At 49.9% G+C, this 19,646-nt stretch overlaps 6 protein-coding genes across 6 annotated transcripts; 3 read left to right on the forward strand and 3 right to left on the reverse strand.

The window, feature by feature from the left end:
• Nucleotides 1-1,110: 1,110 nt before the first annotated feature.
• Nucleotides 1,111-6,175, forward strand: SERLADRAFT_356614 (uncharacterized protein; the record flags this gene model as incomplete). The annotated part of the gene is made up of 8 exons (XM_007319563.1): nt 1,111-1,486; nt 1,556-1,752; nt 1,814-1,950; nt 2,002-2,211; nt 2,272-2,811; nt 2,867-4,342; nt 4,403-4,547; nt 4,611-6,175. 5 exons carry the CDS (start codon nt 1,572-1,574, stop codon nt 4,253-4,255), a joined length of 2,457 nt encoding a protein of 818 aa, XP_007319625.1.
• A 71-nt stretch (nt 6,176-6,246) lies between these two features.
• On the forward strand, nt 6,247-8,572 carry SERLADRAFT_470266 (uncharacterized protein; the record flags this gene model as incomplete). The annotated part of the gene is made up of 5 exons (XM_007319564.1): nt 6,247-6,343; nt 7,328-7,415; nt 8,228-8,269; nt 8,343-8,439; nt 8,528-8,572. Coding segments are annotated over 5 exons (300 nt in total), but the record flags the coding sequence as incomplete, so codon positions are not given.
• SERLADRAFT_470272 (uncharacterized protein) lies at nt 8,545-9,032 on the reverse strand (the record flags this gene model as incomplete). Its single annotated transcript, XM_007319565.1, has 1 exon — nt 8,545-9,032. A coding segment is annotated over one exon (216 nt), but the record flags the coding sequence as incomplete, so codon positions are not given.
• A 545-nt stretch (nt 9,033-9,577) lies between these two features.
• SERLADRAFT_470276 (uncharacterized protein) lies at nt 9,578-12,523 on the forward strand (the record flags this gene model as incomplete). Its single annotated transcript, XM_007319566.1, has 3 exons — nt 9,578-9,658; nt 9,807-10,488; nt 10,739-12,523. 3 exons carry the CDS (start codon nt 9,586-9,588, stop codon nt 11,202-11,204), a joined length of 1,221 nt encoding a protein of 406 aa, XP_007319628.1.
• Nucleotides 12,524-15,100: 2,577 nt separating this feature from the next.
• On the reverse strand, nt 15,101-17,161 carry SERLADRAFT_470280 (uncharacterized protein; the record flags this gene model as incomplete). The annotated part of the gene is made up of 5 exons (XM_007319567.1): nt 15,101-15,688; nt 15,842-16,373; nt 16,464-16,553; nt 16,657-16,688; nt 16,796-17,161. The coding sequence occupies 5 exons, from the start codon at nt 16,905-16,907 to the stop codon at nt 15,495-15,497; spliced, it is 960 nt and encodes a 319-aa protein (XP_007319629.1).
• Nucleotides 17,145-18,093, reverse strand: SERLADRAFT_470286 (uncharacterized protein; the record flags this gene model as incomplete). The annotated part of the gene is made up of 3 exons (XM_007319568.1): nt 17,145-17,229; nt 17,568-17,799; nt 17,858-18,093. Coding segments are annotated over 3 exons (501 nt in total), but the record flags the coding sequence as incomplete, so codon positions are not given.
• Nucleotides 18,094-19,646: the final 1,553 nt, after the last annotated feature.

The raw sequence follows: 19,646 nt of genomic DNA on the forward strand, positions 1-19,646 counted from the left end.
CCACCAGAGATATTCCTCCCACCTCCACCCAGCCAAACTCCCACTTTTTCTCATTGCCTCTCTGGCGAAAACGCGTACTTCCAGCTGCCTTTCCTGTTCGCAGAATATCGGAGGGTCCTCGAACTCTCGACCCAGAACTTACTTCTCACACACTTCTCAGCAATCCTGTGCTGCAAAAAGATCTGCCTCCTACACCGTCAAATAGTGCACCCAGCCTTTCAAATGGACATTCTATCGCGAAGCTGGACAAGAGAGTGGGAAACACCCTCGATGACCAAGTTATCTCAGGACCTCCCATCCCATGCTCTCCTTATCCTCGCGTCACCTCACACCAGTCCTCTAAAGTAGACCTTTCCTTACCTTCCCCCCCTCGTTCCACAACTGTCCTCGCACATACCGCTCTTCAAGTAGGAGTGCCTCCCGTTATACCTCGTGCTTCTGTTTCATCTGTCCAAGAAGTTCACACAGCTCAGGTCGCGCCCCTGACGCCATTTTCTCAGTCTCGAGACTCGAAGCCTGATCTGCGGCATAGCAAAAGTTGTCATTCTATAAGATCAGCCGACATCCGTGACACTCCATATATGTCCGAGTTCGGACAAATAACTGGAACCCGTGGCGTCTCCTTTGCGTCTGATGCGAATACCCAGAATGCGCCGCATACCAACTCAAGGAGTCTCTTTCGTAGACCTTCTTTCTGGTCAGGCAAGAAGGTTGAATCTTCTCCAGGGTCAGTCAAGCATCGTCTTGTCCCACCTGATCTTTCCGCTCTACCTATGGTCCGAACCACGTCTCCGATGGACATCGAATTCCCGTCGTCCGCCTCATTACAAAACCAAGGCATGCGTACACCTTCAAGTTTGTCCAGACGTCATTCAGAGAAGGGAAGGAAACCTGTTTTATCTTCATCCAATGGTCCTGTTCCGGAGTTACCAATAGCAAATGCCTCAGCTCGACCACCTCCTCGTCATCGCCCAGCAACCGCAGATCCCTCGTCTCCACATTCACCTCGTACAAATAAACGACCTTCTACTGCGGGTGCGGGTTCATCTTTGCGTGCTCCTTCTTCCTTCGAGCAGCGTCCGGCTACGGCAGGCCCTTCGTCACGCAGTCGTACCCACTCGGTTTTTCAACCTGGTTCCTCGGAAACTTCTCGTCCGCAGAAAAACGTCGCCCCTCCTTCATCTATTCTCTCATCTCTACCTCACGATCCACGTAATCGACCTCGCTCTCTCACGAACCCGCCTCTTCTGCATCGCTTGTCTGTAAATATCCTTGCTTCAACGCCACCTCCGAGGACAAAAACGACTGGGTTTTTCGATAATACATTTTCTGCGTCGCCTATATCAACCTCACCTCGGCAAGTACCCGTCAAACCGCCAATAGAGATCCCCAAACCAAAATTGGGGGAAGAATCGCCAGATGCCTATCTACATAAACTCCTTGCGTTGATCAGCAAAGCTGAAGTGGCAGGGATACTTGCGTCGAGGTGAGCGTTCTTGTTTATGTATCAGATCACTTTATAGGTACTCATCAATGGTTATTTTCATTATTGCAGTGGTGATTCTTTTTATATGGATTCCTTGAAGTTATACATGGATCAATTCAGCTTTTTGGGAGATCCTCTTGACGTGGCTGTCCGCAAATTGCTGATGGACGTGACATTACCTCGAGAGACGCAGCAAATTGATAGAGTCATTGAAGCTTTTGCAAAGAGATACCTGCGATGCAACCCAGATCTGTTTACCAGTGATGGTCTGCTACATTCTCTTCCACTGCAGATGAAAAATTTAAGCTGACAGGACATCAATTACAGACCACCCATACATTCTTGCTTTCAGCTTAATTATGTTGCATACGGATGCGTTCAATAAACTTAACAAGCGGAAAATGTCCAAAGCTGATTATATCAAAAATACATCGCTTCCGGGCGTTCCTCCTGAAGTCCTAGATGTGAGTATACAGGATTCGTGACAAGCGTCTAATTAACCTTTTGTCTTACAGTGTTTTTATGATAACATTGTGTTCGCGCCATTCATCTTTATAGAGGATGCATTAGACGCAAACAACCATCAAGGCCCGATGCTTGAAGGAGCTACTCCGCGGGTATTCTCGGCTGCAGGCACGCAGCCTCCCAGTCCGCTTCCTTCGGGTGGGACTACGACTACTTTGTTCGGTAGGGCAAAGATCGATCCTTATTATCTTATAACCCGTGTACGCTATGAAACTTTTTTCAAGTCGAGTCACGGCTTTACTAAATCTTCATATTTCTAGAATCTCCTCGGTCCTCTTCGCGTCAATGTCGAAGCTTTGGTACCCGCAGAGAATCCATATTCACATCAAGGAACTACTGGTCCCTTGAATGGAGAAGAGTTATTGCATGCCTTTACACACGCTATCGTGATCGAAATGGGCATCGTTGACAATAACCGTCTTCCATCTGCATTTTTCGGCCTGAATGTTGCGGGCATGCCTAGTCCTATGCTAGCCGGTGTTGGAGCTCTTCCAGAGATCCCACCCTCGACGGGTCAAGTTTGGACACTTAAAGTCACCAAGGTCGGGCTACTTAATCGTAAGGATGAAATCCTTGAAGGCGGAAAGAAGGTTTCGAATCGCAAATGGAAACCGTTCAGTGTGATACTTACTAAATCTCAACTCCTCCTATTTCGCGATACGAATTGGGCAGCTGCATTGCTTTCTCGGACCACTAACGTTGGGAACCGAGTTCCATACCCTCAGACTTCAATCTTTAGGCCTGATGAGCTCTTCTCAATTAAAGACGCTGTTGCGGTGTATGATAAGAGTTACACAAAGGTATGTCGTGTTATTCTTTGATCAAGATTTTGGGACTCAGTAGTCTTCGTTGCAGCATGTGAACGCGTTCCGCCTCGTCTTGGCAGATGGTCGACATATCTTATTCCAAACGTCGGATGAGAAAGAGCTCAATGAATGGATATCTCGCATTAATTATGCCAGTACCTTCAGGTCGACTGGCGTGAGAATGCGTTCGTTGGGCATGTCAGGGAAAGATGTCGAATTGACGGGAGTTGCCGCGGCCAATTCCCATCTTCATGACATACAACGTCAAAACCATCAAGCTCAGCCTAAAGTTCACTCCTTTGGCCAACGTGCCCTGAACGACTCCACGGATATGTCTTCGCCTAATAATGTGGAGGAGCCATGGAGATCGATGCAGAGTCGCAGAGTCACGATGATGAGTGGCCGACAGGATGTAGACCTGGAGATCCCTGTTGATCCTGGGATTGAAGGGGCCTATCAGTTTAAGGCCACCTTTGATCAAGTCAAGGCTGAGCTCGCGGCTGGTTACTGGTACTCGGGCGAACCGCATATTGTACCGGAATCAGGATCTCGTCCCAACTCTGAATTTTCCGTGAATTCTCCTGCCTCTACGCCAGATGGTGACACGTCACGAGGATCATCTCGATCTCAATTGATTCGACCCAAAGTGGAGGATTTGGAAACCCAGTTGACTACCAAGATATCACAGCTTGACACCAACATGCGGTTCGTTCGTAATGTGGGTATCATGACACCATTCCAGAAGGCTACTCGTGATCGATTGCAAGATGCGGTTCAGAACACCTCGAAGAAAGTCATGCAGCTGCGACTTGATATGGCGCGACTCATTTGCCATCGCAATGTCCTTCTTAATGATCTGGCTGAGGAAGAAAGGACTTTCCATCGGACGAAAACCTTGGCTCTTCAAGCTGCAACGGAGACTCTGCAGAGCTCTAGTGCACAGAATGTACTAAGGATGAGTTTTGACGCCCAAGATGTGACCGTAGGAGAATCCTCGGCCGCACCATCCCCAGATACACCCGATCAATCAAAAACGGAGTCGTCTATGTGTAATTCACTAGATTCCGCTTTAGATCTTGGACTTGACTGGTCATCATCTGTTGAGGACATGGCAGCGTTGCACTTTTTGAACGCATCTCACGAAACGGACTCTCCCGTGACCGAAGGAGGTTGTAGTTCGATTGGACACGGCGAGTTGAACATGTCTGGACGCATGATTGGTCGAACAAGCAGTGACCCAGCAACACTGGTTGATCAAGGAGGTCGCGACTCGCAGACAGAGCTAGCTGAAGAGTGGAACAAGACTCGGGCAGCGAAGCGAGTGTCGCTCGTGCGACTACCAACTGATTTCCGAGTGCCTACTTTGCTAGGAAAGCAACATCGTCCAGGCGAAGATGGAATCTCAACAGTAGTCGAAGACGTTGCCTCGCGGTGGTGATATAATGATTCATGAGATGGCGATTGACAGGTCGAAAGGACTGATAGGAATATTAGCGATTTTCTAATCATTATAGTATGGTCTATTGTACGTGATAGCATGGATATTCCCTTCCTGATGAAATGACAGCGTGGGCTTTTAATCTAGGTCTTTAATCACTGCTTGAGCGAAAGAGGCTGTATTGGGAGAGGGTGTTGTAGAAAGCATGTGTGTGGTAGTGCAGCAGTGGAGTGGACGAGGGCTATATTGACTGTTGATAGGGATGTTATTGCTATTTCGTTGTATGGCAGACCTGAATTGATAGAGGAACGCCACTGTCGGAATCACGCGGTGGTGGTGACTGCGGATAACGTACCTGATCGAATACAGAGAATTTCAGGTGGCTGTGCCCTACCCCAGATTCGGTAGTCCCTTTAGCTTTTCTTCTTCTCTTTTCTCTCCCAGTCGCTGTCTAGTCACTGTGTTTGTCGCTGTCATCATCGTAATTGTCCTTCTCGACGTCGTCGTCGCCGTCGAGCACGATGTTGAGCCCGTATCCCCTCAGCCTCCGCTCGTCGTCGACACCTCCTCGCTCCCGTGTGAAGCCCAAACCACCACCGTCTGATGCACCCACTGACAGCGATAAACCACGTCTTCGAGGTCATGCCACAACCCCCCTAATCACGACCATGAAATCCTTCACAACGTCGCCAACATCCTCGCCAACATCGGCAAAAAGGAGGTCCCCTTTCTCGCGCTCCCGCCGACGCTCACCCACCCCTCAAATACTATCGCCGCACTCCGAAGCACCGACTGCATTCCCGACCATATCCCAGTCTGAATGCGAAGGGTCTGTTCCCCCGCGTCCGCCAAGAAATCCAGAGAGGCTGAAGCGGACGTATAGCTTCAATACCACCAATCATTCTGACGGTCCACCCAAGTCGATACCCGTATGTGTGTTCCACGTGGTCTTACTTTTCTTGCCTCTTATCACGTTTTCCAGTTTATCCAGAGGCGACGGAGCACGAATAGTAAATCACGTTCAGCGTCTTTGCTCCCTACCCCTGGTGGTTCTCCTCGCGGCTCTCCTTCCGTCTCGTTCTCTCATTCTCAGCCACCACCACCACCAGCTCACCCTCTTGCGAAATCGCACAAGGCTCATCAGTCTGTACAAACAGTTGCTGGTGTCGCTATCGGCTCATCTGTTATCCCTCCATCTGTGATGCCTGATCCTTCGTTTGTGTCTCGTCAACCCGAGTCATCTTCCCGCCCTCGTTCGACATCTGCCGCGACAAACTTATCTCAATCCACCCGTCCTTCTATCTCCACGCGCACCTCTACGCGCCAATCAACTTCAACCCAAACGTCAGATCCTACAACCCATTCACCCTCTATCCCTTCTCAAGATTCAAAGTTCAACACGACTGAACGTGCTATACTCGCAGAATTACAAGCAGCGGTAGCAGCACGCGCTGCACAATTCGTCTACAAGGGTCATCCTGGTCCGGCGAGCGCTACGGGCGGAGCGTTCGGGCTCCAGAGAAAACAAAGCACAGAACGCGTGTCTAACCGGTCCAAAAGATCTATCACCTCGCATACAACCACACTCCCAGCTGATAGTCCAGCCAGAAATAGCACAGATGCCACTACCCGCAGTACTTCCGATGTGCTGGCAAGTCTTGACGTACATGGCGGCCTTGACAACTCTAGAAGGAGACATCATCCCCACGTTACTCGCGAGGTTCCCTATCCAAGGAGCTATGAGCGGGGCGTCATCGACTTGTAAGTTTCCTGTCCTTTGCTAATTAGCGAGTTGAAAGTAGTGGTTTGCGTGAAGTTTACTTGTAAGATACGAATGTATATGGATCCGGGGAGTCTATTTCAGGTCGCGTGACATGCACCTCTCCGCACCAGCGGAAAAACTGGCTCTACATAAACGCTAACCCTGTATCACAATTGATATTTTTCTTGTCATTTTCCTATATCAACGCATCATCATCAATTCACACTGACACTGTTGTGAAACAGGGATGTTTGGGAAACCCTTTGGTGCAAACAAACGTGTGGAAGTGTAACATGGCATGTCTTCGAAGAGGCCCCTACGAAAGTGTGAGTCTTTGTTGTTCTTCATTTTGACTTTGATTTGTTATACGATATCTCGTGAATGCGATTGTTGGAGTGGTGCCGTTCTGTTACACGAGTAGGTCAAATCTTTGTGTGGATGATCAGCATACGCGAGAAAGTATAAAATCGATTCACGCATGAGATGCTCTCTCTCGAGCAGAACGAGATCTTCACTTTCTTATGCCATTTTCTATCGTTTTTCCCAGCCTCCTACAATGTTATCCGAGGATACTGACGTTTTCTTCATGTTCGTCAATCCGATTTTCGCGCATTACGATTCTTTGCTCTTCGCTACACTACCTTTCTCCAAACTCGACGCGTGTTACCTACCACCATTCCAAATCGGAATTATCGCGCTCTGAATACTCTCCGGACGCCTTCCACTCTTTTGCGACTCGTCAGCCTCGATATTGGTTGCGGAACGGGCACTTGGATTCTTGAATGCGCAACTACATGGAAGGTGGGTTTTCGTTCGTGCTTTATATCATATACACCCATTATTCGTTGCTCTCTTGCGTTTTTCGTGTCGACCATCTGCCGTCGCGCAGAAAATGATCTGGCGCATAGCATTTGGTGGCCGAAGACGTTTGTAAAATTCGCGGCTTTTGCACAGGGGCGGGGGGAGGTTGGTGCGCTACGAGCCTTCAAACTTTTGATGCGAATAAGAGTATATATGCGTGCCATGTGTGCTGGTGTATGGCTTGATTGGTTGTTCAGAACATCATGGCATTCTCTTCCTTGTGCCTGCTTGTACGGGATTGCTAGCTGACTCTAACTTGTTCTTCCCGCATTCATTTTTCACCTGTCGCCATCGCCGTATCCTGCACTACAAATCACGCTACCTCCCCGCCTTCTTTTTGACGCGCTGCACTTGTGCCGATCTCCACCGAAATCATCTATAGAGATGTCATTTTGTCGGTAAGTCCCCTCTTTCATTGCGGGATGAATCTTCGACTCAGTAAAATGAAGGTCTCGACATAGTTCCTCTTCACCCCGATCTGATGCACGTGACTTCACCAGAACTGGCGAGAAGGGTCCAATGGATCCAAGCAAATTTGTGAGTCTTCTGTCCCGTCTTGTTCATCTTGCACTCGCTCTCGTGGTGTTACTCGCCCATCTCCGGGTAGTCTTCTGCTACACGCATCCCCCCGTTATCATATCTGCGTACGGCCCATCAAACTCCCATCAATGTACATGACGGAGCACGACGTATAATGTCCACTGATTGGTTGTCACGTTGAAGTGTTCTTTGCCGGAACACATCAAGGTATCTTGGATCTCGCATCCGATGATGTCGGTAGTCGACCTCCTGGCCATGGTCAGATGCTGATGCTTGTCGATAATATCGGTGTTGTCGGGTGGTCTCTTCCCCCCTTCTCTCCATTCGTGCAGCATTGGTTATGATTGGCTACCTTGATGCTTAATGACTAAAGCAGCGGTCGTCATCGCTACATGGAGCCCGTCGTTCTGGCATATCCCACCTTGATGATATACGCCGTTATGTGGGGTTCTTCAGTGATTGATGCGGTGGATGGTAGCTGTTGGGTTGGGGAAAGGAAGACGAAGGTGGAGGTGGGGACGTGGATAGGCGGAATAAGGCCTTTTTTTCCAGGGCCTTTTTCCTTTCGCTTCTTTCAAGTCTCGGTTGACTTGAGCTCCGCGCAACTTTCTATCAGACTCCTCAGTTTATTTCTCCAAGTCTAATCCGTCGCAGATGACGGGACTTCTTTCGCTTCGCCATACGGTGTTGCGGACGGAATTGCGTCTCGCTTGTATGTGTGCCGCGGCTGCATTGTGCTTCGGCTGAATTTCGCTTGTTTACTGACTTGGCTTGTGGGCGTTGACATGACTGATACTTGATCATTGCAGCCTCGAAGGTCTTCCATTCCCAAATGATGAGTTTGATTTTGTGTAAGTTAGATTTCTTCCATTATACCCCTCCCTCCACATGCCCGAATTCGACTTTGACGGATTAATTCTACAGACACATCAAAAGAATTGCGAGGGGCGTACCGGAGGATAAATGGGATGATTTGTTTGAGGAGATCTCTCGTGTAATGAAGCCCGGTGGAGCATTGGAGGCGAGTGCTATCTCTGGGATTAGACTGGGATGAATATTTCACCGCACGAGAGAAATTCTAACGTTTTCTTCGCAGATTATTGAGGAAGACTTGTCATTCCCTGGTAAACCTTCTGATAAATCTCTCGAAACTGGCTACGGCGAGGGAACTGGGGAGAGAAGTGAGGGCGAACTTGTCAATGAGAAAGGCCAACAAAATGCGGACATCAATAATTCAACACCACATCTTCCAACGTCACATCCATATTCTCCCGACTCTCCCATACCATCCACATTAAAGTTTCGTCAGAATATCCGCACGCGCGCAAGGACACTTTCAGATCTCTCGCATCCTCGTCTTCGAATGCATGATCTTCCACTGGCATCACCTCCTCCCGACTATCCGCTCCCACCACCCCCACCTTCGTGCCCACTTCCACCTCCTCCAGGAAATGTAGTACTCGCACCTGATGGGTACCCGCAGCCGCGCCCCCCGCCCAATATTCCACTACCACCAGTACCCTCTTTTGCACCCTCAGAGTCTAAAAACTCACTATCTTCGACACCTGACTCCCCTGTTCTTGGCACATTCGATGTGGAGCGGCGAGGTACGGGTGACCCACGGACGCGAGAAAGAGGCGACATTGCGGAGAGACTTCGAGTGTTACAGCGGGATGCTGCAGTCGCTGGAAGAGATAATGAGGGGGGTAAGAGGAGGAAACTCAGAAGACCTCTGACAGCCGGTTCTATGCCCACGAGCATGGCCTCTACCCCAGGGAGCGAACTTCCTAGCCTTGGCACCAAGCTGTTCCTCCAGAGGACAATATCTGGTCCAGATCATGGGACAGCAGCAAAAGCTGTCGGGGCAAGGCGCATAGGTGGTCTCGTGAATGCCTCGGGATCCACCAGCAGGTTTGTCGAAACTGAGTTTGTTCATAATGTTGGTCGAGGTATCACCGGGAGTGTTGAGACCGAGTCGTCTTCATCTGGTGCTGGATCGTCGTCGTCAAGCAATTTGCCAGGCTCAACATCAAGTTTGGAATGTGCAACTCCCACTGGTACAAATTCTGCCACACCTACTGGCGTAAAGTCATTTATGCCTACAGGCGCGAAATCTCCGCCGCGCAACCCGCGCGATCATACAGTGCTCGAGGTAATATATACAGAGATGCATGCGCAGCGATTTGTGAATCTTGCTCCGCTAAGCTTATTGGCCAACACTGTGGGGACTTGGTTTAAAGGTGGGTTTGAAACATTTTTTTGGTTCCTGTTTCGGATATTATATCCCAATGGAAGGGGTGTTCCTGAGTCGGCGCTATGGAGTCGCGGGGTAGTTCGCAAAGCAGGTTATGTTTTCTTGACACTGATAACATTTTGATTCTTTGATAGATGTACGTACCCATCCGCCGATAGTCTTTACGTTCCCTCCTCCAGGCGATGGCTCCTCACAGCAAGGTGGCGTAAATGAGGGGATCACTTTCAGCGAAAATTTGTTTTACAGCAGAAACCCTGGGCCTCCAACTAAAACAATTTCCTTGCAGGGTCTTTTACAAGGCGTCTCGCCCTACGCATCCTTAGATGTAACAAGATTCACGGCCTTTTCGCCCTCGTGGAGGGCTACTTTCAATCACACAGCTAATCAAGATATGGTTCATCTTAACGCCTATGCTAAGGATTACGATGCTTGTGACGAAACAAATATACAGCCACCGGGGAGCCCAACTTCTGTTCACACTGCCTCAAGTTTGTTCAGTACCCCTCCTTCACTAGGCTCATTCAAAAGCCGCCTGCCTAATGCGATGCTCGAGGTCGATCTACGGTCGCTTAATCTTCACTTGATGATGCGAGTAAAGGAGATCCTAGCATGTGCGGAGGCGATGTGGGAATGGATAGTTGATTATCAAGAGCATCTAAGGTCTGGATCCGTGACTTCTCAACGGGCGCAAGGGTTGGGTGCCACAGGGGGCGATGGTGTATCCAAAACGGATACCGGCGGTCAAGATCCGATCAAAGCTGCTATCGCGGGGATGACAAGGTCCGACTTTGATGATCTCCTTATCCAGTTTGAGATGTGAGTATCCTCTGCTCCTCTATGTGTCCCAGCGAGGTAGTCCCTTTACCTCTTCTATGGGCGTCCCTTTGGTTGAATTGGCCTGGACTGGCTTCTGGGTTGATTAGGACTGTGATCCTGCGCCCTCATCGCTGACAGTGGATACGCATGTTACGGCAGGCCTCTGTCACCGGGGTGCTTGGTTCTATTTATGTTTCTCCTATGTTTCGCGTTGTTTTGATTGCTGCTAATGGCACCTATCGGAATTTAGGGATATGAGAAATCACATGGCCTTGGGATCTGTGCTGGAAGACCGGTTCAAGTGGAGTGCTGTACCGGGTCCGATACCGCAGGAAAGACAGAACTTTGATGCCGCGTGCAAAAAATGGGCCGATAGTGAATGCCAGCTGCAAGACCGGGGCCACAAGGATCGTAATCAAACTCAAAACCGCCAGCGAGAGCAAGAGCATGTCAGTCAGGATTACAAGTCCCCTAGCGTTGCCGTTGACGTAGCTGTGGCGGCCTCCACCTCGACGCTTCCCGTTGTTCCTGACTTAGCCCAGGCTCCTACGCCAGACACTCGAGATACCATCCGCGATAAGGATCATCCCAGCTTCTCGCCCACTTCGCCGCTTCAAAACCAGTCTCAGTCCGATCGTTTGAAGTCAAATTCAACACCTCATCCTTCAACTCGTCTCAGCCGCTCGATGCGTGTCTTTGTAGCGTGGAAGGCTTGAAGAATGAGTTCAAGAATATCAAGCAATGTACATTGTATTTTTCATTTGCGCTCTAGGTCTGTCTGTATAGGTGTGGCCAAAGTTCTACTTCATGGATTGGAATATGGAAGGATAGGATGAACTTCTGATTGCATGTGCCACGGGTAGCACGAGGGTGGAAAGATTCTGACGCCATTAACCACACGGTGTTTAATCTGTGCGTGATAGGCGCCACAGGGGCTATGAATGGAAGTCGAAGTAGAAAAAGAGGCTGGTTGTTACGGCGCCAGAGGGGAGAAAGAGCGGAAGGTCGTTGGACGAGCTACACTGACCTATTCGGGACTGGCCTGCGGCATACGTGCCCTTATCAGTCAGTAGCATGAAGATTGATCGGGCAGCCGGGGCGTCGTTTCATGCTGGAATCCCACGGCGAGGATGCACAGGCTGGGACTTCATCGTCACGTACACGATCGCCCTTCATCTTGGAGACCCTATAAGCATTCTCTTCGCATAGTTTTACGTCCTCTGCTCGAGCACTCCCCTTGTCTGTCGGACCTTAACTCGCCCCTGCATCATGGAAGCTTCGAAAACATTTCGCCATCTGACTCATTGTGCATTGTTCGGCTCTTTGGACTCCGCGACGCCCATCTTGCCTTCATTCCCTGCTGGCGTTTCTCGAAGCGCATCTGGTGTTCTATGTTGGGGAAGTTTAGATAGAGTCATCAATGCAACTCACTCAAAAGTGGGGTGCTCAAGGATGGTTACTACCCGAAGGACTGTAGTGAAATACGATGATACACCGTGGAGTCGGTATTACTGCCTCAGATACAAACACTGATTGCCCATGATCAGGTTGCGTTGATCACCGAGGACTCGAGTGGTGATGCCAGAGCTGCAATGCGAACCTCACCCAAATGGAGGCGCTGCCGCTTTTAGTGTGATGGCACAGCGCTGCGTCATGTCTCTCCTTATTACTGTTTTTGTTTCCGCCCTCGATCAGGGCTGAGCTGTGACGGGTTTGTCTTCCCATGAAGGACTGGTTTTCTGTTTTGAGACTCGCCTTCTCGCCTTTCCCTCTTTTGTCTACGCGTCGCGATCGTGACATTACACGCGTCGCGTCGCGTCTTCGCGTCGTCAATACATTGTGCATGTGCAGATCTCCATTGTTCTCTTTTGTCTTGTCTTCTCACATTGTCATTAACTCCATTGAACCCTCTTCTCTTTTCTCGACATGTTTGTATTCTCGCCTTCCACATTCACTTTTCATTTATACGAAATTTACGTGATAATCGGATGTATATCTAACATATCTCATCACAAATTATATGTTGTTTCCATCAATCATTGTTGACAGGATCATCTGGTAGCCCTGGAATATTTTGAGCGAATTTACAACTACAGTATCAGAAAGTAGAGAAATTTAACGATAACACGATGAATGGCTCCGATTGCACCTGGTAACGGTGCCACATTGGAGGTAGAGGAAAAATCAAGACAGCAAGGCAAGACTGTTGGCGTACAAAGCTCTTACAGGAGGAGGTAGATAGACGCGGAAAGCTGAACAAGAAACTTGAACGCAAGCACGATAAGGGAGCGTAGAGCAGTAACACACAGTAAGCGTAGCAAATATGCATAAACTGTTGTTGAATTCGTCGTATTGTTGGATTTGGTGACGAATGATATTGAGAAGGAAAGAGAAAGGGAGGCGGTATTGATGAGAGTAATGTACAAAACAGCCAGATTTGGTAGTCAAAGAAAGAAGAGACAGAAAAGAGAAAAAAAGCATAAGCGACTACGAGAAAAGATGGGGGCGCGGCGTCCCATCTTGAAAACACCCTTGGAGGAAACAAGAAAAACACTGCCCAAAAAACGCGGGACAAAGCATGTATCACAGACGAGTGTTCATCTGATGACAGGAACCGATGTCAAAAAGGTAGTCAAACCGCCTCACGTCCTTCATCTTCTGCCATAATGCCCGCCCTGGCCCACCTGAGGCGGACCAGTCGTCCAATGACCATGCTGGGCGGCGGCGGCAGCAAGTCCACCCAACTGTTGTCCACTTTGTGCACCAGGGCCACCAGGCCCAGGATACGAATAGGCGCCAGGGGGAGGCATCATATGTCCGCCATATAGACCTGCGTCTGTCGGACTGCCGGCATGTCCCGCACCTTGAGCATGATGTGGTGCATGACCAGGGTGGTGCTGGTGCGTCGTATATGCGCTCGTCGGCGACGTGTACTGTGGCGATTGTGGTACCTGTGTATGCTGCTGCTGGGGACTCGTCGGCGAACCGAGAGAGATCTGTGGGGGAGGCGGGGCTTGCGACTGTGGGTGTTGCTGCTGGTGTTGTGATGGCGGTGGGATGGAGAGGGGCGGTGGTATTGTGCTGCTCGCAGAATGAGGAGAGCCAGGGCCAGGTGCACGTCCACTTAGGACGGGACTGCCGACGGACCCTCCAGCTGTGGATGGTCGACGACGACGCTTATCGCCTGCACTGGCTGCACCACGACCGTGTGTGGCTTCGTCGCCGTCCTCGTCCTCCTTCGTACCACCAGGCGGGCCACCTACGGGCCCACCTGAGATAGATAAACCTCCAGGGAGGTTATTGGTTGGTCCAGGACCAGGCATCGACATGGGTCCCGATGCGCGACCAAGAGGCGCACCGACGGGCAGTGAGGAAGGAAGGGAACCGTGAGGAGCATTGAGACATGCTTGGATAAGATTTTTGCCCTCTGGTTGGGTTACGAGGGGCTGAAGCTTTGCGGTGGTAAAGGTATAGACGAGACCGGTTTCTGATACTACTAAGAGTAAGACCTGAGTGCCAGTAAGGGTTGACAGTTCGTAGGCCTGTAAAGGACGTTATATAAGCAAGGCACTGAAGTGGGACGAGCTGGTATACCTTTTTCATGATGCCTGTGAGAAGATAAATGATGAAATTGAGCAAGAATCGAGTCTGCGAGGAGAAGGACAGCTTACCAGCTTTCCTTTTGGAGAATGTTATATGACGTCTCGATTTATCCTGAATAAACTCGATCTTGATCTTTCGCCTGCCAGCCTTCTTGTCCGACTTTGGCTTGTCCTCATCCTCGTCCTCGTCGCCACCACTCTCTACAGCATCGTGATCGTTGATGAAGCCGTCTTCGGGGACGGCTGGCTGGACACCTGGCTGTGGGTGGTGTTGTTGTTGTGGCGGAGGCGGGGCGAGCTGGTTGGGCTGTTGCGGGTCTGGGGCTGCGGGGTTTGTCATGTCTGTACGCTGGCGCTTGCGCATGGTGGGTGAGGATGAGGCGGGGTCGTCCTGGAGCGATTGACCAGAAAGGGAAGGTTGCTGGCTATGGTGCGCCGCGGTGTTGGAATAAGGATACGAGGGGGAGTTGGATGTGCCAGAGGAGGGACGGCGAAAGGCCATAGAGGGGGAGGGGCCCTGTGCGATAAGGAAGACGATGAGGAGAAGGGGCGGGAGGGCGTCGAGGACGTTGTGGACGATGAGGAGAAGTGGTCGAGCGTCGATGCGGACGACGTCCAGAAAAGGAATCGCTTTAGTTGGAAGGAGGGTGAATGGGTGGACGATGTCCGTTTTGGAGGGGAGTGAGTTTTCCACTCTCTCTTTTGGGGGGGAAGGCGATCAAAAAAAGACACAGGTCTGTGTGTCGCTGTTTATCTATAAATTTCCTCTTTTGGAGCGGAGTTCCCCTGCCGCAGCTCCAGCCGACTCGCCCTCTTCGATCTCCGGCCCAGGCACACCCTCCCCGGCGACTGGGCCCGCGTCTGTTGTCCGCAGCCTCCTTCTTTCCCACGCTCGCCCCACTCCCCAATTTAAATATGGCAACAATCACCCCGTGCCTGCCCGCATTAGGCAACCGTCACCCCACCCTAATCAAGCTAGCACATCGCACGTTGACTCAGCATCTGCTAACTCCTTTTACGGCACCGCCAAGCTCTTTAATTTACTCTCGCCATAATTATTCTTATTTCAAATCCACTCGCACTGCCATCCGATCCATCGCCACGTCAAGCAATGTCATGAATCAACAAACCCGCAGATTTCATACAACATGTCTTATCAACAGCAATCACACATGTCTACATCTCGTCCTCCTCAGAAGCAGGCTCGCCCTGCTTCCGTGGCGCATCGCGCTCTTGTCCTTTCCCCTGGTTTTGCCATTCGAATGCATCATTTCGCCATTCATTTTTACTGGCTCAAGTCAGACAGTTGTCTGACCCCTTGGCCACAGAGATCTCCAGGTTTCCACTTGCTTGCGGTCTACTGTCGGCCATAAATGTGCCTCTGTTGCATGTACGCTTGCCTGGTCAGGTCGCAGTCGGTGTCCCGCTTGACACTGGTATTCCAAGGAGGACCAACGCCTCTCGGACGCGCGCCTCAAATCCCTTCATGCTGCCGCGACGCCGCACCGCATCAAGAGCGTTTTCAATGTCCTTTGTGTTGCACCGTGCCCGCCAAATAGGCGGCAGTCCATCATGCACATATGTCGCTGTGTCGAAATCTATAAAAAAGCGAGAAATATAAGAATAACCAATGAGAATAGTAAGAAACGGGAAGGTGAATGGATGGTGATGCGTATGATAAGCACAAGTGAAAAAAACACGCAATAAGCATCGCATGAGCCAATTCGCACTGAAACAACACTGCGACGTACCAGTTGGTTCCACGTCGATAGCCATAGTGCCTACACTGCTGCCTGCGATCCGACTGAGATGCACATCCTCGCATGTCTGGTCGCGGCACACTCCACCGCCGGGCACCTCGTATTGACAGACGCGTCGACTAGTATCGCCTGCGGTGAGTTGTGAAAGAACGAGCTGCAGCGTGGCTTGCTTGAGTTGTTGGAAATCTGGTAGAGAAACGCGAGGAAGTGATATATGAGAAGAAGAGGAAGAGTAAGTAGATGAGGAAGATGAGGCTTGAGATGATGGAGAAGGTACACTAGGTGTAATAGTACTAATTCTATGATACAAAGAAAGAGAATGAGACTCAGAGTTTTCTGACTGCGCCAATCCTGCTTGCGATGAGAAGTCCTTGTGTAGAGATGAAGGATCATCTGACGAAATAGCAGAGCTCGACTGCGAGAGCAGTAGCGGATACACTGTGAAAGGTGACCTATATGTCGTAAAGGCCATCGCTGAGTTGCTGTTAGACTCTTGCTCTTTCCGCTGTGACACATGAAAGATCTATATATCCCCGAAAAACCAAGTCGTCAGTATGTATAAATAAGGCCATAGGACCTATATGGAGAAAACCATCTGCGGTTGAATACGCACCTGCGCCGACGATGCACCGACCTCATCGGCGGCGTCAACCTGCTGACCTTGTACTGCTGACGGATGTAAGGGATGCTGAGTATGAGTGACCTGTGAACGACAAAAGGAGGATGGAAGAGAAACAAATAAACAAAAAAAAATAGGTCAGGAAGGAAGTAGAATGACACTAGACAATGGAGAGAAAGGTCCTTGCCGCTTGTGTTGAGTATGTTTCAAGTGTCAACCCTAGATGACCACAAAATTGGCGGTAGCAAAGGGCAAATAAGTGTTAAAACCGAAAAAGGTAGGATAAAACCAAACGCTAGTAATAGCGTGTAACAAGGTGTACTCGCCTTGTGCACCAGTAGCTCCTTCCACCACTCTTGAGGTCCAAGCTGCTCGTGCAGCATCAGCATCATCTACAAATTCGAAAACAAAAAACAAAATCGAATAACGTTCCAACATTCACATCACGTTAGAAGAAGTCGAGAAGTCGTCCGCAAACAACGACAGAAAACGAAAATTTTTTGAAATTCGCCGAATGACGAGAACCGAAACCAGAAGGAAGAACCAGATCCGAAGAAAAAAAGCAAAAGAGTTTATCAGCCGGTTGTCGGACTGGCGAAGAACCGGGAGAGAGAACCGGAGGGTGTCGCTGATGCAGACATGCCATTTGTATTGCTGTTGCCATCTTTACCAATCGCATTGCTCATCCCGGCGGTGGGAGAGCTCGTCGAGTTGTCGGTCCTTTCTGGGAGAAAAGAGCCGGACTCCGGTGGTGGTCTATCTGAAGGCCGGCGTTGAGTTAGTATAGGTAACGATATCGGTGAATGACGCAAGACGGAGGCCGCCAATGAGAAAAGAAGCAAACAGGAGTGAAGAAAACGCGGAAGTGGGCCAAAGGTACAGGAACACCCTCATAGATATCTATGGCACCAGGTATGACAAACAGGGAGAATATAAGAGGAAGCTTCTGCGCGCTTGTGGTGACCAGAATGGTCAAAAAGGGGACACAAGTGGTAAACAATGAAAAACCATCCCGACAGCTTATCACATAAAGACAAAGTGTGGGTAAAAACCGAAGAAAGGGAAGAGCGTAAAGGAAAAGGTATGACCAGTACGAACCAGGAACGTCTCGTATGACCATATCTTCTACAGGGGATACTGCCGACTTTCCGGAGCCTGTGGCGTTAGTTGAGACCTCCTTGGTCGCAGTGCTCATGCTAGGCGATGCGTTGATATCTGGGGATGAAGAACTGACTTCTTCTTCTTGCTTAATGGGAGCAGGTATAGAATCGTTTGAAGAGATTGTCATCGTCGAGATAGCTAGACTAGTGGGTGTCGATTTGCCAGACATCTACACGAATCACATTGGTCAGAAATGTCAACTATGACACAATTTCATGAATACAGACAGCAGCCATCTTTTTCAGTCTATTCTGTTCCCGCTGCGCAATTAATTCGCGCATCTTCTTGATTTCCTGTTCCTTCTCGAGTAACGCTGCAGGCGACATTGTTCCAGTCATGGCTGACGTGCTCAAACTAGCCACGTTGATAAGCGGTGTCCGACCTGCACCATTGCCAATTACGCCAAATGTCATGGGAGGAGTAGAAAGGGCGTTGATTCGTGACGGATGACGCGAAGCTAGAGACGAGGGCATCGGTGATACCGTACGGCGTTCCCAATTATCACCACTTGCATCATACTCTCTACGACCTTCCCTATCCCCATCATCCTCGCTATCACTTAAGTCGATAACACAACGCCGCATGCCGCTCACGCTCGCAAAACTACCTGTCTTCCGGCGAAGGGCCGGATTGAGATGTGTGCCGTTAATATATCCATTCCCACTACTGCCTGCATGAGATCTTGATGGACCAAAGTCATCAACAAAATCTGCGGCCACAGGACGCTTTGTCCCTCGACGTGTTTGGTGAGGCGGGTTACCCTCGTAATTGATGACCGCTTCTGAAAGAACCGTATCCGATGTGGTATCAACCGCACTACTTATTTCCGGTAAATTAACCGAAAATGTAGACGTGATCGAATTGGTGGAAAGTGGCGTTGGTCCATGCGAGTCCGCAGAAGCAAGAGGACGATCATTATTAGATTCAGGGATATTGAGACGTGACGGCCCCGCGCCACCCGAAAACGTAGGGGAAGACTGCACAGATACTTGCTCATGAGGGTTTGTGGTAAAGTCTACACTTCCCGATGTCACAAGCCCAGGAATGGGTTCGTCAATATCCATAGCATCAGGACTTGAAAAGCGAGCAGCAAGCGTGGTACTGTTATCCTTGTCAAGGTCAGACGAAGGCCCTATGCTATTCAGAAAATCTTCTACGGTCTCTGTAGGAACATGTTGTTCCATGTCAACGTCCTTGTCCTTTGATGAAGCTCGAGAAGTTGACTGATCCCCTGAACGATCACCTTGTTTTTGTCTCCGGGAAGCGATGGCTGCCTTCCGAGCTAGCAACTCTTGACGCCGCGATTGTTCGATATCATGCAGAGACGGATTTGGATTTGGGGCTGGGGATAACCGTGAAGCAAGACTAGGCTGCGCTGAGGGGGACAATTGATTTGTAGGCGACGAGGCAAGATTACCTCCTCTCTCGACAAGGAGGCGTTGGTCAAGCGAATGTTGGCCATCAACATCACTACGCAAAGATGGAATATGTATAGCAGACGAAGACGAGCGAGTTGAATAGGCTGGCGAGGCAGGTACTGCAGATACCATATCTGGCGTTGGGTAAGATATCAGCCCATCAGTGTCAAGGTTGCTTGGTAGTCGCAAATTCAGCTCGGTGAAAACATAGAAGACGATTTGCCGACTCAAGCCACAATCGACAAGGTACTCAGGAGGTATACCCCATCCCAAGAGATCTAAGATAATATCTTTGGACGTGTCATATTGCTCCTGTGTCACTATAAACGATATGAATGAAGTCAGTGATTGTCAACAATTGAATAGTAATACGAACTGTCCAGTCCTGGCCTGACATGATCGCAATCGAGGATATAGTTCGATTCGAACATGAAAGGTTCCGGCGACGTAGTCCGGACGGAACCTGCATCAAGATATGATCTGTGATCGCCAGGTGACGCCTCGAGAGGAGAAGGAGCTGAGGTCTTGACCAAAGGGGTGGAACTGGGAGGGGCCTTGGACTCGGCTCTTCCGATGAGGGATTTTAGATCTGATGACT

The sequence above is a fragment of the Serpula lacrymans genome (genome assembly GCF_000218685.1).
Source record: "Serpula lacrymans var. lacrymans S7.9 unplaced genomic scaffold SERLAscaffold_8, whole genome shotgun sequence".
Taxonomy (NCBI): Eukaryota; Fungi; Basidiomycota; class Agaricomycetes; order Boletales; family Serpulaceae; genus Serpula; species Serpula lacrymans.